At 44.5% G+C, this 19,820-nt stretch overlaps 1 protein-coding gene across 19 annotated transcripts in view; it reads right to left on the reverse strand.

Annotated features, from left to right (window-relative positions):
• Positions 1 to 1,475: 1,475 nt before the first annotated feature.
• Mylk4 (myosin light chain kinase family member 4) overlaps positions 1,476 to 19,820 on the reverse strand; it is a 95,392-nt gene continuing 77,047 nt past the window's right edge. For 14 of the 19 annotated variants that reach the window (XM_087181723.1, XM_087181715.1, XM_087181725.1 and 11 more), the window contains 6 exons: positions 18,773 to 18,914; positions 15,752 to 15,822; positions 14,830 to 14,958; positions 14,039 to 14,191; positions 12,291 to 12,369; positions 1,476 to 5,630 (listed from right to left, as the gene is read on the reverse strand). In XM_087181723.1, the coding sequence (XP_087037849.1) occupies positions 5,535 to 5,630; positions 12,291 to 12,369; positions 14,039 to 14,191; positions 14,830 to 14,958; positions 15,752 to 15,822; positions 18,773 to 18,914 (670 nt within the window). In that variant the 3' untranslated portion in view covers positions 1,476 to 5,534. Of the gene's footprint in view, positions 5,631 to 8,757; positions 8,825 to 12,290; positions 12,370 to 14,038; positions 14,192 to 14,829; positions 14,959 to 15,751; positions 15,823 to 18,772; positions 18,915 to 19,820 lie in introns of all 19 variants that reach the window. The other 5 variants (XM_004847783.3, XM_087181718.1, XM_087181730.1 and 2 more) reach the window with 2 other exon arrangements.

The raw sequence follows: 19,820 nt of genomic DNA on the forward strand, positions 1-19,820 counted from the left end.
ACAGGGCAGATTCCAGCCCGCGTCTTACCTTCACTGTACTGAACACCACCTTGCAGGCAGCTGACTGCGCTGGGGAGATTGCTTCTTTGTCCCTAACCCCTGGAAGCTTCAACTGGCACCCAAGCATAGACCCACTGCTGCGATGGCCCTGTCCGCCTAGGTTTGTCTGTGGACAAGGAATGCGGCTGACACTGGGTGAGGGCTGTTCCCTCCTGCGTGAGAGCACAGGTCACATTTGTGTGATGGGGACTCCAGGAAAGGCATCACTATGCTTCCTGAGGGACGGCCTCTGGCAGGGTGCTGGGCCGGGGTGGCTGTGTCTGTTGAGTGGAACAGAGCAGCAGCAGGGAGGAGGGCTCAGGTGGTGTCCGGCGAGAGGAGGGCCCCGTCCCTGATGCACTGGCTTCCTAAACTTGGGTAAGAACGTTTTGGAGGTGTCTAGAAGTAACTGGGAGAGCTTTGAGAGCTCAGAAGCCCCGAACCCTGCACTTAGAGCCATGAGCTGGCTAAATGTAGAGTAGTATCTTTCATGAGACTGTACAGCGATGCAGGGGAACACTGAGTATTAGCTCTCAGGGGGCCCCACCCACATCAGAGGAGGGGGAAGTTGCTGGTGGAGGAATCGCAGCAGCCGCTTGTCTTCCTAGAGTCAGTGCCCTCCCCTTGTGATATGGGGAGGAAGATTTCCTGTCCCACTTCACCCAGGAAGAAGGGAAGGACGCCTTCTCCTCCCCGGAAGGAGGTCCTGGAACTCTTGAACTGAGAATCTCTGTCTGCGGAAGGACGGAGCCGTCTGTTGGGGCCCATGTTGTGCCAATGCAGGGCTCAACGAGATTTCCTGCATTTGGGGAAGAGGTCAGAGTGCCTGGCTGGGAGGTTTGAGTGGGGAGAGGCCAGGTTCGAGAGAGGAGGATAGGGCTGCTTTATGTTCTCATGCTGAGATCGGCAGTCCCATCTGCAATAGAGGCAAGGAAACTCCAGTGGGCCAGGTCAGACGGGGACATTACTGCCGGGCCAGGAGGGGGCCGTTGGCCTGGTGGTCACAGACCTGGAAGCAGAACAGCTGCATCTCCCGACCAAGTGCTGACCCCAAGAAAGCAAGGCTGCACCCTGGATGCGGGGCCACCCCCTGCCCTGCTGGCTTTTCTGAGCCAGACCTTTGCTGTGCCTGAGGAATGTTGCTGAGCTCCATTAAAGGGCTTGAACTGCTGCCAACTGCCCTCACAATTCACTGTGCACCGCACTGGCAAGGGGCATTTTATATATACCTCAGTCAGTATTTCTGTATTGATGGAAAAAAACCCGAATCCTGAGTTGATCCACTGTAATCACCTGCAAGTGGCGCATTTGCTTTTCCCTGGCTGCCATTCCTCCCCTTGGCTCCAGGGCCCCCCTAATTCGAGGCCCTTAAGCTTCTTCACATCATGGCAAGGATCGCATGTCGCAAGGCCCTGTCATAAAGGAGAGGGTCTGTATTGCGTTTTCCAAGTCTACTTTATTGAATAATTTAGCTCATTAACAAAGGGTAAATAAGGACCATGTTTGTTTTTTAACATAATACATACACATGACTCTCATAGTACATTTTTATGAGGCAAAGAGATACAGCAGAACACACCTACCTTCAGAAATAAAAATACACATGATACATGCACTCACCACTTGTGAATCCACTTTAAGTGCTTATCTGCATGGATAAGCCTGTCAGAAAGACGTACTGGGGTCTACAGGCTGGGCCGACAGCCACATATGTCCGTGTGCAGCTCCTGCACTCCCAGGATGTGGTGTTTTCTGCTCTTTTCAATTGGTATTAGTAACTGAGCTACTAGACTTCATGGAAGGTGAAACTGCCTAGATAAAGACCACTGACCCAAAACATACCTTGCTTAACCAGAGCAAGGACACATGCTGGCTTCTAATTTGAGAAACTGTAGACTTCAAGCTCTGCAAGGAAGCAATCTAAATGCAGGAGGTCAATACTGAATATGTCCAGCACCAGTTTTCCTTTAGGATGGTAAGAGGCTGCCTTTTATAAATAAAATTCTGATCTCAAAGAGCCTTAGTAAGCTGGGCATTGGTGGCATGTGAAGGTAATCCTAGCTACTCTGGAGGCTGAGGCAGGAGGATCACACATTGGAGGCCAGCATGGGCAATTCAGCAAGACCTTACCTCAAAATAAAATAAAAAGGGCTGAGGATGGAAGGGGTGTAGTTCTGTAAGAGAGTGCTTGCCTGACATGTGAGAAGCCCTAGGTTCCAGCATTGAAAAAAAGAAAGGAAGGAAGGGAAGGAGGGTGGGAAAAGAAACCCTTGGGGTAGGGGCTGAGGGTGTGGCTTTGTGGTACAGCATAAACTTAGCATTTGTGAGGTTTTCGGTTCAATCCCAGGCACCCAAAATAAACTAAAGGTCTTAAGAGAAGTTGTCATGATGGAGAAGACAGACTTTACTTTTCACTCACGAAAAAGAGAAGTTAAAAAAAATTTTTAAGAGCAAATGCAAAGTAGGAAGCATTGGAGATACTGAGAAGGAGCCTGGGCCATCACCACCCACGTGGATGGTGGAGTGGCTTGGGGTACAAGGAGCCGAACCAAGCACGACCACTGCCTCCTGCCGGGCCTGCTCCTCCTCTGGCTCACACTTCTACAAATGAATTTTCCAGGAGAGCCCAAACTACATGAGCATAGATGTGCACATTGGCACTCCTCACCCAATGGCTGGGGCAGGGGCAGAGGCAGCCACAGGGATAGAACAAAATAAAGCCAAAAAAGTAATGAAATAAAGAATAGGATTCTCATTTCCTACTCTGCTATCCCTATTTTGATTTTAAAATGAGAAAAAAATGCTACGCTGATTTTCATAATTTAGATGAAAGTAGAAACAACCATACATTTTTTGAAACATACATCAACATCGGGCTGTCATGGTAACAGCCACACCTATTTACTTTTAAGGAGAGAAAGTAAAGCCCTGGTACCCACAGGTATTTGTGACACCCAGTTTTTGACCTGGAAATCTTTGTCCCAACTTAGATCAGACTCAGACGACAATCCCTTCCTTGGTTTTTTATGTAACAAATGGGAGCAGGGCCCTTCTTCTCTCTGATTTTTAACATCAGCATATTCTAGTAAGTACGGTATCTCCTCAACTATGGATGTGGGTATGCATTCTTCTTAAAGATGGGTAGGGTTATTTCTCTCCAGACAGAGGGAAGTGCCACATTAGCACTTAATTTCCTCCATTTGGTAGAAAAACGGGAACTTCCTAGTGAGACGAAGTGAAGCCCCATTGTCCATTAAGAGGGTGGAAGTGAAATCCAGGCTCTCAGATCCTGATGACGTTCTGGAAAAATTGATCACAATAGCCCCAGTCTAGCCAGACTCGCTTCTCTGAGCCCATGCTTGCATCTGCTTTGATTACCCAGCTTTGCAAACCCCTTTTCCCAGCAGAGCAGCAATCTGCCAAGCTACAGGCTCCTGCTGGAGAAGCCCCATGGGCGTGGAGCAGGGACAGGAGGAACACTAGGCTGATAATCCCCCTCCCATGTAACTCTAGACTGTCATCAACTCTGCAACGAGAAGTGTCCTCAGCTCTCCTATAAAAGGCACCCGCTGGCATGAGGATACCTGCCCATCCAAATGTGGAGGTTTAACTACAAATTCAAATGAGATCCCTTCTTTCTAAAGTAGTCTCCTTTCTAAGCCTCAAGAAATAAGAAAGTCACATCCGATAACGACAGCGTCATCAAGTGTATCACTCAGCAAAGAAATCATGCCATATTGCACCTGAGCTGTCCCTTCCGTGTTTGGCAGGGCCTGGAGAAATTTCTCTGCCTCTGTGAATCAGAATGGAGGCTGGATGCAGGCTGCCCATTGGACTGAATGCCAGCTCTCTGTGGTCTAGGAACATTAATGTGAGCACTGCCTTGGATTTTTCCAGACTCGATGAACAGCATCAGCTAAACATAGCCCAGTAATAGAACCCTTCAGTCACTGGGCTGCTTTGTGTGTATGTGTGTTTCTTTCCCTTTTCTTTTTTTTAAAAATAAAATTAAACATTTGAAGCTTAATTGCATAACAGGAATAGAAGAAACCAAACGTGGATAAATGCGTTGGCCAAGGGAAGAAGGAAATGCATCATATTATGAGAGCCGAGGCTGCAGAGGAGCAAGGTCTAGAGCTAGCATGGCTGAAAGCGGCACAGGGCCCTTGCGCATGATAATAGGGACCTGGGCATCAGTTGCCCACGGGCACACTTTAAGGACTCCCTAGGTGGGGTGGGAGAGAAGGGAGAAGAGTGAGTCTGCCTTCGTGACAGAGCCACCATGCTCTCTTATACCCTTCATTGCTGTCATGACAAAGCAGCCTAGATCAATATACAGGCCTGAAAATCAGGGACTTGTGAGAGCATATCTCACACAACAGTAGCTATTTCTTTTTTGCTCTGAGCTGTATTTCCAGCCCTTTTAAAAAAATGCTATCTTAAGACAGGGTCTTGCTAAGTTGCTAAATCGCTCAGTCTGGGCCCAAACATGTGATCCTCTTGTCTCAGCTTCCCAGACTGCTGGGACCACAGCCATTGGCCACATCCTGCTAACACAGCAGTATTTGGAAATGGAAACTGAGGAACGTCCCGGGGCTGAGTGGGGAGCGTGGTGTGCAGTGTGCAGGACTCCTGGGAGGCTCTGCATCATTCCTTCTTCATGAGGAAATGACACACGTTTTGCTCTATACAGCTCGGTGCCTTTCTATGCCCCAGATGCCACCCACAGAAGCACTCCTGCCCCTTATTAAATACCTGTCAGGAAATGGCTTGAGCATTCAGGAATAAGAAGCTCCCAACTGGAAATCGCTGTTGTGCTCAAAGGGCACGAGAGCTGAGGCAGGGGCCTTTGCCTTTGGGGTCTGACTGCTATTTCTGCACAAGCCTCCAAGTCACAGGGGCTGCATAGGTGCAGTTATTGGTCTCTGAGTCTACGGACGGCCCGTCAGATGGGAGCAGGAAGCTCGTCATGAAAGCGCGTGACTAATCTGAAAGCAGAACCAGCTACTTGGAAGAAACTGATGGGCTTGGGGAAGGCTTCAGAGTAAACGGAAGAGACAACCTCTGATGCCTGTTGCCTTGGCATTCAAAGAAGGCATGCATTCCAGCAAGCAGATTATTTACCCATTGAGTTCACCTGATTTCAGCCCAAATCAAGAAGGGTTCAAGGGCGTGCGTGCCAAACTGAGGATTTTCCTAGAGATACAATCACCCCTTTAAGAGACACAGTTTAATAACTGGGAGCCACTTTCTGCCTCTGAATGCATCCTCCAGGTTCTTAAATCTCAACTCTGATTGTGCTAGTAATTCGAGAAATAGCAGACATAATGTACCCCTGCCCCAGTGACTAACATCCAAAAATTTAAAAAAACAAAAATTAAAAAAAATAAGGAGGCAGGGAAACATCTCCCCACCATGCAGTACGTGGGAGTGAGGTCTGCCTGCACCCCAGGGATGGCACCGGCCCTCCCAGCTCAAGTTCAAGGGCTCCCCCGCTACGGCCAGCTGCCAGTCATCCCAGGGGTCAAGTCATCTGAACTGCTGATATTTCCAAAAGTCTTCTCAAAGCAGCAGCAACCACAGCAGCTTTCCTGCAAAGCAAACAAACTATGAATCTTGTTAATTCAGCAGGACTTCTAAAATTGTAATTAGCTGGTTGTGTCCCTGAGGAAAACCACAGATGACTTTTCTATAACATATGTATGTATGGGCCGGGCAGGGGGTGTTTCTTGACAGATTCAGCTGCTTTCCAGCCTTGGGTTTTTTCTTTCTCTTTTTAGTTTATGGGAGACATTTTAGCACCACTCGCTAGTGAGGGACAAGGCCTCTTTGTTTCATCTGGAGCTGACTTCTGAGCTGTCACCACAGCCCATGGTCAGCTGGATCCTAGCATCAAAGTGAGAATACGGGGATCGCAGTGAATATAGCCTTCTCTTGGGATCCCGGGGGCCGGTGCCGGGACCCCACAGATGCCAGGATCCGCAGGTGCTCGCATCCCTTATATAAAATGCCACAGTGTTGGCAAAGAAGCTATGCCGATCCTCCTACATACTTTAAATCACCTCTAGATTTCATGTAACACCTAATACGGCGTAAACACTATCTATGCAAACAGTCATCATTCTGTTTAGTAAGGGAATGACAAGAATGAAGGCTGTACGTATTTAGCACAGATGCCATTTTTTAGCTAAATATTTCCAATCTACAGTTGGTTGGATCTGAAGATAGGAACTTGCGGATACCAGGGCAGACTGTATTTCCATTTGCTCCATGAACACTGCTAACCTGGAACCACTCTGCTTCCTGGCCTGAATCCTTCCAATGGGACTCATGGTATACCCTAAATGTAGGCCTTATAGGCTGGCAAAAGTTGCAAAGGAGGGAGCAATGAACCAAGTGCCACCAGGTTGATTTTTGTAGTGTTTCCCTGATGCATTGAGAAACCTCTAGCAAACTGAAGGAGATTTATATCCCTTAATTGACACTGTGGATTATGCCTTATTCATAGGCCCTGGAGCACTGTCTTTTTCCACAGGAATAATTGTCAACCACCAGATTCTTAAAATCAATATTATCTCAAATTTGGTTTCACTTATAATGCATCTCGCCAAAAAACCTCATCTCACACTGGCAAGGAATAGCATCGTGAAGAATAATTTTTTTTAACGTTTCAAATAAATTTGCTCCCAGAATTAATATCTTACATTTAAATTTTAATTAAAAGTTAAAAAGTAGAGTTTTGGAGTGTAGCTCAGGGGAGCCCAGCATACGTGAGGCCCTGGGTTCCATCCCCAGCACCACCGAAAAATAAAAGAGAAAGTAGGTGAACTAGGGACCGGCTGGATCATATGGATCTGTAGTGATTCCTCCTTGGCGGGCAGAGAGACCCAGAGGAACTTCTGTGACCCAACCACAGGGGAACCTGGAAGAGGAAGGCAGGAGACCCATGTGACTCCCAGAGGCCACCCTGAGTCCAGAGCAGTCCCACCCTGCAGGTCCTGCAGAGGCTGCATCTGACTGTGCCAGGGCCACTCCAGCGCTTCTGACTTGCGCTCTGAATAACCATCATGACCGGGGTTGCTGCTCTCTCCCTTCTCCTTGAGTCCAGAGTGCCAGCCTTGGTGGAGAAGGATGCTACCTCTTCCATCCACCATTTCCTCCCCATTCTTTCCCTGCCGGACCCTGGCGAGAGCCCCGCCTTGGAATGCACCCCCTGTCACCCAGCGAATGCTTCCCACCAGACCTCAAAAGCGACTCCAGCACTTCTGGTGGGAAGGTGGTTTGTGGCAAACCTTCAGGGTTTGTGGTGGCTGGGGACAAAACTGCTTCTGGGGGAAAGGGTTAGAGGAGGGAGAGAGGAAGAACAGACAGGATCCTGGCTGCTTTGGGCCCTGGGAACTCAGGGTTCACCGTAAAGGAATCCACTGAGTGCAGTAACCCATGCCCCGGGGACATCAGGGTCTTTGGAACAAAATAACCCCCTCCATATTCCATAACTTTATCACCCTTGTTATTGTTAATGAGCAAGAACAGTCCTTGTAAATATAAAGCACCAGCCTCCCCATTGACTGTTCTCACAAGACCATCTGCAGTCTGACAGAGACCTCCAGCCTAGAAAAATGTCGATCAGAATAAGGGATTAAGACCAGTGAGGGCTGAGGGAGTAGCTCAGTAGTAGAGTACTTGCATAGTGCAGAACACTCTGAGTTCAGTACCCAGAACTGCAAAAAGGGGGTGGTGGTGAGGAATTAAGACCGGTGGGGAGCAAGAACATAGATTTATACATCATAAATGCTATGCAGTTATTAAAATTTAGCCAAAAATGGCTATGAACTTACTGCCCAAGTTTAGGGAGCTGGGGGTCTTACAGCCCCCTTATGAGGACATAAATGTTGGATTTCTAAAAGTCCTTCATTAGTGTACTGCTACTTCTATAATCTTAACCTTTACGGTATAGCTGGAGCTCGATTACTGATATGAATGAAAGCATTCACATGTAAAACTATCCCTTAGCAATTCCAACACACTCCATGAGAGAGGCACGCAGCTTACATCTAAGTTTGTATGCAGTGGTGTTCCTGGGAGTCAGGCAGCTGGGCCGAGGCAGCTCGAAGGGGAAAAAGGAAATCTGGTTTTAGCTTCCCAGACAGCAGAGAGGCCCACACTCTGCCATTCCCTCCCTGCGTGGCTCTAAGTGAGTTATTTAGTTTCTGAGTCCTGAGACTTGGTTTCCCCACCCACATACAATTGTAAGGACTACCGGAGACAGTTTCTGGTCAGAGACTGGAACCTACTATGCTAATTACTGGGTGTTCCTCCCACTTTCCAGGCCCTGGCCTCAAGCTGATTTAGATGATTTTCTAGGGCCACTCAAGGAGCTTTGCAGTGAGACTACCCCACCCCGCATTATAGGCAACAGCTCTTCCTCCACTAGGCAGAGCCAGGGTGCAACACAGCAACCTGAATTTGGGCCCCACCCCAGGGGAAATGCTGCCCTGCTTCCCGCAATGTCTGTGCAAAACCACCTGAAGTCATCTCATTTCTCATTTCTCTTGCTGACGAGCGGTACACATGCCTGTTCAGGAAACTACCTGCAGTCAGGGGAGCACATTTTCAAGACTGTTTGAATCTGTGATTTCCCAGATTACAATCCTAATTATCCCCCAAATACATGGAATTTTCTTTCTTCTCGGGGAAAAAAAAAGATCTGATACCAACCTTTCAAAGGGGCGCCTTCCATGGGCTATTTGGTCACAAGATTATGAGCATCAGAGCTACAGTTCTTCTAGGGAAACCAGGAGATATGTGGGCAAGGATTAGAACAGTTTCATCAGTTCCGAACTTACGAACACAAGAAGAGTCAATGATTTGCTACTTAGTCAAAATGCTCTTCAAGAGATATTCTTGAAGTCTAAAACGCTGCTGACCCAGGGCAGAAACACTTCCACCCTCCCCACCCAGCTGCAGCTCATCTGGCTTTCCTTTCCCCAGCACCAGCACCAGCATCACTTCCGCTGCCCTCCCCTTCGCCCCCGGGCCAACAGTCTCAGGCCCTAGTCGCACTTAGTTTGTACATGTGCGTCCTATCAAAACCCACTGTGATCGAGCACAGGAGCCAATATTTGTGATTGTCAGGCTGCAATGACTGCAAGGATGAGTCAGACCCAGGATGGCTCCTTCCAAAAGCATTCCAGTCTAGTAGTAGACAGGGTGATGTAAGGGCAACCGAGAGAGTCAAAAAGGAAAGAAGACGAAAAAGGACCTTCAGTTTGGGGATCGAGAAAAGCCATGGTAAAAGAAGTCGGCCTTTAACACTGGCCTTACTTGGTGGGATCTGGGGTAAAGCTGCTTTTGGTGGGGACATTACTGGGGACACAAAAAGGGCTAAGGACCCCATGTCACATTGAGCCTAAGAGAGAAGGCAGGGAAATTCAGGACCACAGTTCTAAGTGGGGAAAGTACTGGAGCAAAACTGGCATGCTCAAGTGGTTAAGAACACATGAGCCAATGAAAAGAGATAAAGAGAAGTGCGTAAAATATTTTTAAAATAGAATTCAAATCCACTGGTAAGCATTTGTGGACCAGAATTAATATTCGGCATAAAGGTAAATTCTTATTTTAGATAACATATAAGAACAAAGATTATTCCAAAAATAAATCTTCTGGAAAAATTTAGTCTCCATACAGGCTGAGCATCCCTAACCCAAAACTTAAATTTGAAATACTCCCAAATCAGAAACTTTTGGAGTGCCAACATGACACCAGAGTGGAAAGCTCCATGCCTGACCTCAAGTGACAAGTAAGAATCAAACTGCACATTCACAAAAAAAATATCACTTAAAATTACCTTCAGGCCATGTGTATAAGGTGGATATGAAATACAAATGAATTTCATGCTTAGATTTGTGGCCTATCCTTAAGATTTCTCATTATGTATATCCAAACATTTGAAAATCAGAAAAAATCCAAAATCTGAAACACTTCTGGTCCCAAACATTTTGGATAAGTGATACTCAACCTGTTTTTCAGTGAAAAATAAAATATATTGTTTGAATATGGGCTTTCAATAGTACCAAATACGTACAGTACCAGAAAGGTTCTGGAAAAATGACTCAAGCTCCCTTCACCAGGACAGTAATACACCACCAGGTGGCAAAGGTGTGCCCCAAACTCCAGAATTTACCATCTTCCACGTTCTCATCTACATAATGGGCACAATGACAACATCTGCTACACAGGTTAGGCACAAGGGATACATGAGTTAATTTTTGTAGAACAGTTTGGGCTTGATTGTCACAGCGTCACATAATGATAACTAACTAGACTTATACAAGAGAATTTGGGTTTTCTTAATTGCCAGCATTCTTGAAATATTTATTTATCTCAGGTACCAGGAGCTGTATGGAGTAACCAAAAGGTGATTTTTGTTCTTACATATTTAAAAAATATTTTAAGCTCTCTTTAGGGTGTGTAATGTCATTAATTTTCTGCTGTGGTTTCTATATTGTCCTGACACGTCAAAGTGTATTTGGACACGAATAAGCTTGGATAAAAATATGTTGGTGGAAAATGGGCTCAAAATAAGTTGGTTACCCTAATAAGCAGTTTATGCAGTCTGGACGAGGTACTGGCTAGGTAATAAGTCTATTTTTACTTGGCATCCATACCAATTATCAAGGAAAGGTATATTCAGACACAAATAAAACTCAGTGCTATGCTGAATTTAGAAATAGAGTTAATTTCAATAAAAACTAGATGTGGAAAAACTGAGCACCTGAAGCACAGACATTCCAAGGTTTGTTGGTCAGGAAAAAAGTTCCGTTCCAAACCTAGGGAGTAGGGAGGTTGAGGAGAAAAAGTGAAGGAAATGAAATGTGTTCAGCACACACTATGTGAGGCCCCAGCGGCAGCCACCCTACTGATGTGAATGTCAGACCTGTGCCCCGTGAGCCCGAAGGCATGAATGGCTTGTTGCATTTATGTGCATCCTGCCCAGCTAACCATCTGAAACGTTGAGAACAGTTACTTAAATGGCATGTATCTATATCTGTATTATTTCTCGAATCCACAATTATTTGGATGAAAACAACCTGAGAGAGGCAGAGAAGCCAGTTAGGAAGCTACCATCATAATTCAGGGGCAGAGGTCCCAGGTCAAGACAATCACAGGGACAGAGAGAACTGGGCAGATTCCAGAGGTAATAAGGTACAGAACTGGACATAAATTAAATATGGGATGAGGGGGTAGGGGGAGAAGAAATAAAGGGTTGGCTTGATGCCACTCAATGGCATCTTTCACTGAGAAGACAGTAAAAGAGGAGGTGAGTTGAGGGAGAGGAATGGTTTTGGGTTAGGGCCAAGAAGACCCAAGTGGAAATATCTAGTGCATGGGTAGATATATGAGTCTGAAACTCAGGAAAGAAATCTGCACCAAAGAGTCGCATGAGGGAGTTGTGATGTAAACAATTTGGCAATAAGAATAGAAAGAGATCTCACTGTCTGAAGTTAGTACAGAATATAGGCATCACTGTTATCAACAAAGACTTCAGTCTCTCATCTTTGTAAAAGTCTTCTTCACATATACTTATATGGACATCTGGACCAAATTGAGTATTAGAGTTAAGATTGGTGGTACAGGTCTGTAATACCAGCTGCTTGGGAAATAAAAAGAAGAAATCACAAGTTCAAGGCCAACTTGGGAAACTTAGCAAGATCTCATCTCAAAAGCAAAATTTTTAAAAGGACTAAATATGTAGCTCAGTGGTAAAGCACTTGCCAGGCATGCCATGAGCCCCTGAGTTCAATCCCTAGCACAAAAAAGGAAAAAAAAAGATTTGGTGCCCAGAGCAAAATAAACGAGGTAAGCAGGGAATTTAGAATTCTGAATTGTTTTATGAAACATTTCTCCTGAATGTACATGAGCATGTCTTCCCCAAACTGTAAGTTTTTATACATACATACATACATAACAGGCCACATATGTGTGTATGTGTGTGTGTGTGCATAGTGTTCTGAGTAATAATGGATACAAAGATTTCATAATAAGCATTTATGCTGAAAATTATATTCTATTTAGAAAAATACAAACTGCTCAATAAAATATTTTAAGCAATTTGACATTAGCCCAAGATTTGCAAGCTGTAAGAAAAAGCATCAGAAGAAATCTCATAGAAGATTAAGATGACGTAGCTTCTGATCATCGAAAGACAGGCAGACAGGAGAAGAGGAGGAAAACAAAGAGGTCTTGGTCACCTGTGCCTTGAGTCTGGCATGGAGCTTGTGGTCTGACAACCAGGGGTGCTTGAGAGCTTCATTGGCACTTATTCTCCAACTAAAGGGAAATTCAGAGGATTATTAGTTGAAACACACCCAATGAGGCCTGAAGCTGCAGTTCATCTCTGGTCTGGCCAGCACCTTAGGTAGACCAGATGGCCAAATGCCAAATTCACAGTAAGATCTATCCCCTTTGGAATTGTATGCTATGGATGACAGCATGAGTGGCCATCAGATCAAATCAGGGCAACAACACTGGTAAGACAAGCAAGACAAATGATAAAAATTCTTGTTAATAATTGAACATCTACTTCCAAATACTGTATATGGAGCCTTTCTTATGACACAACATTGAGCCTCCTTCCTGAATTGAACTCCTGACAGTACAAGAATAAATTCATATGTATTATCCAGGGCCGGGGATTTAGCTCAGTGGTTTTGCCACCTGCTGCGCAAGCGCAAGGACCTGAGTTCGATCCCCGGTACCCAAAAAAAAAGAAATCATATGTATTATCCTAAGAAAAAAATGTTACAATGATGCTTGATGATTACAAAAGCAGTTTGTGCATTAAATCTTTTGAATGTGTATTACTAACATTTGAATTAAGTTTTGAAGAGTTTACAATAGAGAATTGGAGTTAATATACTTAAGAGAGAATGCATTAGACTTCTTTATGAAGAAACTACATCCTTTTGGAGCTAAGAATGATTTATACAATTTGGGAAAGTAATATGGGGAAGAATAATAAAGACTATATTATATTCTACTTCTAAGCCATGTAAACTTGCTTGCTGTGCTGTATCTATCACATTAAGATAACAAGTCAAAACAAAAACTGAGTGTAACAATCTGAAATCTGCTTCTGGTCAATATCAAGTAGCTTTCAGCAGTCACAAAGCTTCAGTTTATAGAACTGCTTCAATACGATTGCTTCATCAGATACCAAACCTTTAAGTGTAAGACTCAAAGAGGAGGTACGCTGTACTTTCAGTGATTGTGTTGATATCATCACCGTACAAAGCCCTAAACAGGCAGCAGTTATTAATTTTTTAAAAACTTCACTTCCACCAGCCTCAGATGGAAATGCAATCCTGATCAGTGCCATGAATTTTCAGGACTAGATCCCCAGAGCATTCCAATAGCTGACAGTGCTGAAAATATACCTGCTACTGCTCTAAAATTAAAGTTTTAACGTCTGACAACTAGAGGGTAACAAGAACACTGTACTCATAACTGGACTCTAAATAACATTTAGGTTTATTTTTGTACCCTGGAAATTTATTCTTTGATAATGATATTTGGCTTTGGCCTTAGCTTCATGCAAATATTGGCTTCAAGACTAAGCCAGCTGCCCAGTGTGCTTCTTAGATATTAATGCAGAAGTGGGCAGGGACAGGCAGTGTGTCCAGAGTCCTTGCCTCAGAATCTGCTCTCCATAAGCCACGTGACATCACTGCTCTCAGGCTCGGCTGCTCATCTGTGAAAGAGTGGGGATTATTTCCACATATCACAGGATTATGCAGAAGTGAAATAACACATAAAAGCATGTATAATACATATGGCCCCAGATCTCAGTAGACTGGAGGCAGACCAAGCCTCAATCTTGCTTCCAACTTGCACAGCCGTCATAGATGACACAAGGAGGATGGATTCTAATGGGCCTGGTGGTTTGTATGCTTCCTGTTTATCCCTGCTTCTGCCAGAGCATGGGATGAACCTAAGTTACCTCTTCTCCTTAATCAGGAGCTTGGAGATGAACTCCCTGGCTTCATCTGAGATGTCCTGGAATTCTTCATCCTCTAAGTCCCACCTGCATGCCAGAATGTTGCTCAGCGTCTCTGCATCATTGTCACCCAGGAAAGGGGACAAACCACTAAGTCTACAAGACACAAGATCCACAGTGAGTACTTTTAAAATAAGTCTCAAATCCTTTACAGACAGGTTGCTTTTGGGTTCTGTCATTTAAAAGGAGAGGAGGAAAATAACCCAACAAAGAAGCATAAGTGTATAACCTATTATTGCAACCAGAAAAATGCTTTCCTCCCCCATCCCAAGTCCTAATTAGACAACTGTGGCACTGAAGGCTGCAGCTACACTGGAATATGAAACTCAAAAAATAGCACACTTTCCTTGCTCAAGCACTTTTCAGCTGGCAAAATGTTGTCACGTACTCAGGAGGCAAATGCCAAGAACATCACCTCTGAGGAGTGAGGCTAGCATGAGTCATTTAGGAGATCAGTACACAGGTGGGGTTTTTAAAAATTATTTTTAGGGGTTTAGATGATGTTCTAGGAATCAAAGTGGTCTGTGAAGAGGGCATACATTCACTTTTTAAGATGACATGGGGGAAAGAATTTACTCCTTTTATCCACGGGTTCAACAGAACCTAGAAAGCAACTAAGTATGGTATGGTATTTTTTAACAGATCTAAATTGGGGTGTTTATTCAAAATAGCCAAACCCCAAAGAATGGGCACAGATGGAAGACACACGTGTGACAGAGACTGAAGCTGCTTACAGCATGTAGGCAATGACCCCCACACTCCACATGTCTGTAGGGAAGGAAACAAAATCGTAGTTCACAACTTCAGGGGCAAGAAATTCAGGGGTTCCAAAGTTCACCTTCAGCTTCTCCCTGGGCTTGTATCTGCAATTAAGGAGACAAAGTAGAAGGATGGGAAGTGCCAATCGAAAATCAAAAACCATGAATGCTGCGAAGATATGGCCTATGAGACAAACACCTTCAGCTATGCAGTAAGCTTAAAATAAATAGACTTTAAAGGAGCACACATATTTGTGTCAGTGCTGGAAACCTGCAGAGAAGCCCCATAAGTTTCAAGAGTCAAAGTTCACTCTATAAAACCTTAGGAACCTGCAACTGTTATGGAAAAACCCACTCTGAATAATCAGAACATCTGAATTACAGAATATGACAAAAGAAAGCCAACATAGTCCCTGCCACATAGGTGGCCTGAACAAGCCCATGTGCATGAATAAACAGAATGCTGCGATAATTTTCAACCTGTCTCTGAGGCAGGCAACTACGCTGAACTGTGACTCTGTCCATGTAAACTCTTCGTACCCTTGTGAAGCTTACATGTGCCAGCGCCTTGCAGTCTCACAGTAGCCATTCTCTTCTCAGATGGAACAAACGTAAAAAACAAAGACAAACTCTTCAAATGCTAAATTAATGGCTTCTGACTTAAGAAGCCTCACTGTAGTAGGTGTTTAATTTCTCACATTTTTATTACATGCATTGTGGAAACATCTAAGCACTCAAATCTCCGATTCAGCAAGATAAGACTGAACAGGATTGTTGTTAAATTAATTCTAAACAAGGGAATGGGAAAAAAAGGTTGTGTTAGATTTATCTTTGCCAAGAATGAGCCCTGGTCATGTCCCCTAACTTTGTTCCTACACCTATGTCCAAACACACATACCTTCTGGCCAGTCCAAAATCAATGATTTTTATTTGTTTAGCATCCCGATTCACACACAGGATATTCTCAGGCTGCAGGAGAAAGAGACACATTAGCAATGAAAACAACCATCCTTCACTCAAATTGTTCTTGAACCACAACTAAAAATACAATAATGCTCAGGAAAAACATATCAGGCCTTTCACTAGGGGCTGGCTTTTCTGTGTGGGTATTTTCTCCTCTAATTATGTGGTGGATGAGGCTGTGGGTACCCTGCCAACCTTGCATTACCCAGCCTGTCCCTCTCCCTGGGTTTGCAGTTTACCATAATGCGTGAGTTCAGGCAGAGGCCTCCTTGAGGGAGGACAGAGAATGAGGCTGTTTCAGGACTTCGTTTCATGGCAGAGGCCAGCTCAGGCTTGACATCGCCCCCCTTAAATTATTAAGTATGAATCTCCCTGTCTTGGAGGAATACTTTTCCCAAAGATTTATGAGTTTCAAGAGAAATGGCCTGATTCAGTTAAACAACCACATTGAATGTGCAACATAATGTAAATGTTCCCGACCTTTGCATTTTCCCTTTGAGCTTGGTTTATGGGAAAGTCGCATGTTAAAAGCAGGCTTTTCTCTCCTATTTATCCTTCATCTTCAGAAACTCTAAAGTTTTGGTGAATTTGGTCTCGATGCCTGCAGCCCCTGACTAAGTGTTCCCTTGGAGTTAGACCCTGGTAAGACTTCGCCCCACTAATCTGACAATCTTATAGCAAAGGGGGAGAAAAGCAGATAGTAGCACTAAACTCAGGGTCCCAAAAATGCCTCACAAATGTACCTACTTTGGAGGGCTTGAAGTATCAAGGTCTTGGAAAAATAAAGGGCTTAAAGTCAAGGTCATCCATAGAAGAGAAAGTTTTCAACGAAGAGATAAGAACTCGCAAATTGTAGTTTCAACTCTTCCCTGAGAGCTGGAGGCCTGAGTGAAGTTGCTGAATGCCCAGGATCACATTTCCCCATCTTTCAGCCAGGAGCGTGGCTCCCTCCTACCTCCTGTCTGAGTGGAGCAGAGGTTCAAATGAGATTAGAAACTCAGGACATATTTATAAAATAATGTAGTGTCTCCTCGTCAATATCCAGTAGTCCATTTAGTTGCAATATCTTTGGAAATCCTTTCCTAAAATATATCTAAAACAGATGTCTGTGAGTGAAAGCCATTTTATACTTAAGTGGGTGCTATGTAAGGCAGTTGGTTTCATGCTTAAATAACTAATCAATCATGTATAAAGCTGCTCATTTTCAAAGAATACTGTGGCACCCAAAAATCAGTTTGCAGGAATGTAAAGAAACAGCTCTGAAGGCACTTCCAAAAGTTAATGTTTAGGATTAGGAAATCAGAGAATTTTCACTGAATCAGATTTGTAGAACATAAAAAATATAAAAGAGTCCATTTTTAAGCCACCCCTACCTAGTGACAGACACTCTGAATGTTTTTAGTCCTTTTTCTTCCAAGGAGCTTTCTAAAAAGCTAACCCTTAATGACCAGTCCAGCTGTCACTTTTATTATTATCTTTGCATACAAGCCATCAACAAAATCACACATTGCAAGTCGCCCATCAGTGTTAGGAAGCCACAGATGGAGTAACGTGTCTCATGATAGGTCAGCTCCTGGCTCCAGTTGCCAATCAAATCCCTTTAGAACATTCACGATCAACAAAAGTGGTCAGGGAAAACAGGCACTGTCACACTCAGCTCAGGGCCAAGGAGTTTGCTAACGATTTTTAACCTCTGACGTTGTCATTTTATATTCCACTTCCCCTCCCCTCTTCCTGTAAAACAGCAAATGGGAAAGGCAAGGCACATAAATCATGACAGTGAGGGAAGCGAACTCATAGGAAGAGAGGCTCATGGAAACTTATTTAAGGAGGCTAGATTTATTCAGCTGCACAATCCCTGGTGACTTGCAATAGATGGTATGTTATATGGAATACATACTTTATCTCACTGTCATGCTGTCCAAACAGGGAAATGAGACAATGATGGAGCCACACAAGAAGATGCACTTTATGATGCTCAGCTCCAACACTAGAGTTGAGCAGGGTTCTGGGGGCTCCATCTTCTGCCAGTTTTAACGAGAACTATGCACAGCCTGATTCTTCTCGGGACTTCATCATGGGGGCCTGGCTTCTCTCATGCACTTTCCTCCGTCTCCAGCTTGGTACCCGCCCCATCCTCACTGCTCCTTGGCATCTGAGCCACACCCTCTGCCTGGCCTGCATTCTGTTCTCCGTAGTTTGTCCTCAAAAAAGTCGGCTTTGTCCAGCCAAGCCCCTAAAAAAGTAAATCCCAAAGTCCAGAGCTTTGGGAAAGACTTCTGGGCATTCTTGGAACTCTAGAAGGTTTGACTATAACTAGGGAATTCTGAGTTAGCTAAAACCCTGCCCGGTATATCCTGATGGGAAGGCTGTGACAGGGATATTGTGGTGGTGATGGTGGTTTCAACCCTAAACTTTTATGGAAACCACTTCCTGTGTCAGTGTCTTCACCATGGGCAATTTACAAGAATCTGAGCAATAGCCTCTGAAGGTGGACATGCAAAAAGTAGCCCCTACAGATGGTGAGAAAAGCTGAGAAATAGACAAAAATCCAGATTTTGAGCCAGGCATGGTGGCTCACGCCTGTGATCCCAGCTGAGGCAGGAGGATTGTCACGAGTGTGAGGCCAGCCTGGGCAACATAGGGAGTCCCTGTATCAAAAAACAAACAAAATAAAATAAGAATCTAGATTTTGCCGACATGGGGGAATATGCATGTACTCCCAGCCACTTGGGAGGCTGAGGCAGGAGTATCACCTGAACCTAGGAGTTCAGGGCCAGCCTGGGCAGCATAGAATACAGTTTCCCAAAAAGTCCAGATTGTTGTTAATTCCCAAAAACACAACCAGTGACAGTTCAAACTGCCTCAGCTGGCATATATTATCCAGAGGGCTCACTGACCAACACGGGGAGGGCTTGGGGCAGTTTTACTCGTGGTGGTAGAAAACAGGACCTACCTTTAGGTCCAGGTGGAGGATGTACATCTGATGCATGTGTCTTACACCCTCGCATAGCTGCTTGATGAACAGGATGGTGTCGAGCTCCATCAAGCTGCAGTTCTCATCAATGATGCGGTCGAACAGCTCCCCACCTTCCACACTGCAGAGGGAAGAGGGGTGAAGCGCTCACGGGTTTCCTTGTAGCCAGCTGGTGCTCAAGTTTCTCTGACTCTTCCCAAAGACCCGTGCGTGCGCAGTGCCTTCTCTGCCTTCTGTCCTAACTGGGGCATATACATGACTCTTGCGTTGGGGGTCACACACATACCTTCTTTCACAAAGCAAAATCTCATAGTCTTTTTTATCAGCAGCTACAGCTCTGGGATGAGTCTGCGTGTACCACCCCTTAACACACGTCAGAGTTAAGAGGATTCTAAGGACACGGGAGGGCTCTCCAAACCCCAGCACCGAGCAAGTCCTGGTCTCAACCCTTTAACTCCTTGGACTAATTGGAGTGACAAAGTGCTGACGCTTTATTAGCCAAGATGCTTTATGGCACAATGATAAGCAAAACCAAAATGGAAACAAATGAACTGAATCACAATACCAATTCAGTGCTTGTCAGAACTCATTTTCCTTTTCGTGGTGCTGAGGATCAAACTCAGGACCTCACACATGCTAGGAAAACTCTCTGCTAATGAGCTACATCCTCAGCCCAGAACTAGACATTTTCTAACCAGTCATTAAGTTTTTACAAAGGTGATTCTAAATTGTACCTTGTTAGTCCCAGTCACCAAAGGTGTGACATGAACTTTGTGTTAGTGAATACATCACCTGCTCTTATGCAGAGTTTGCATTACCCACAGGCAACAGTGTTCAGTATATAGATATATATAGATGTCTATATCTCTAATAGATGGAGAAAACATTCATGTAATTTCATTATAGTATGTTGCTATAATTCCTTTATTTTGTTAGGAGTTAATAAGTAATAAATTAAGCCTTAGCATAGGTAGGTATGTATAGAAAAAAAGCACAGCATATAAATGGGGCTTGGTACTATCTCATT

This window comes from Heterocephalus glaber, unplaced genomic scaffold, assembly GCF_053883595.1.
Source record: "Heterocephalus glaber isolate CG9 unplaced genomic scaffold, H.glaber_assembly_v1.0 deba00001472, whole genome shotgun sequence".
NCBI classification, from domain to species: Eukaryota; Metazoa; Chordata; class Mammalia; order Rodentia; family Bathyergidae; genus Heterocephalus; species Heterocephalus glaber.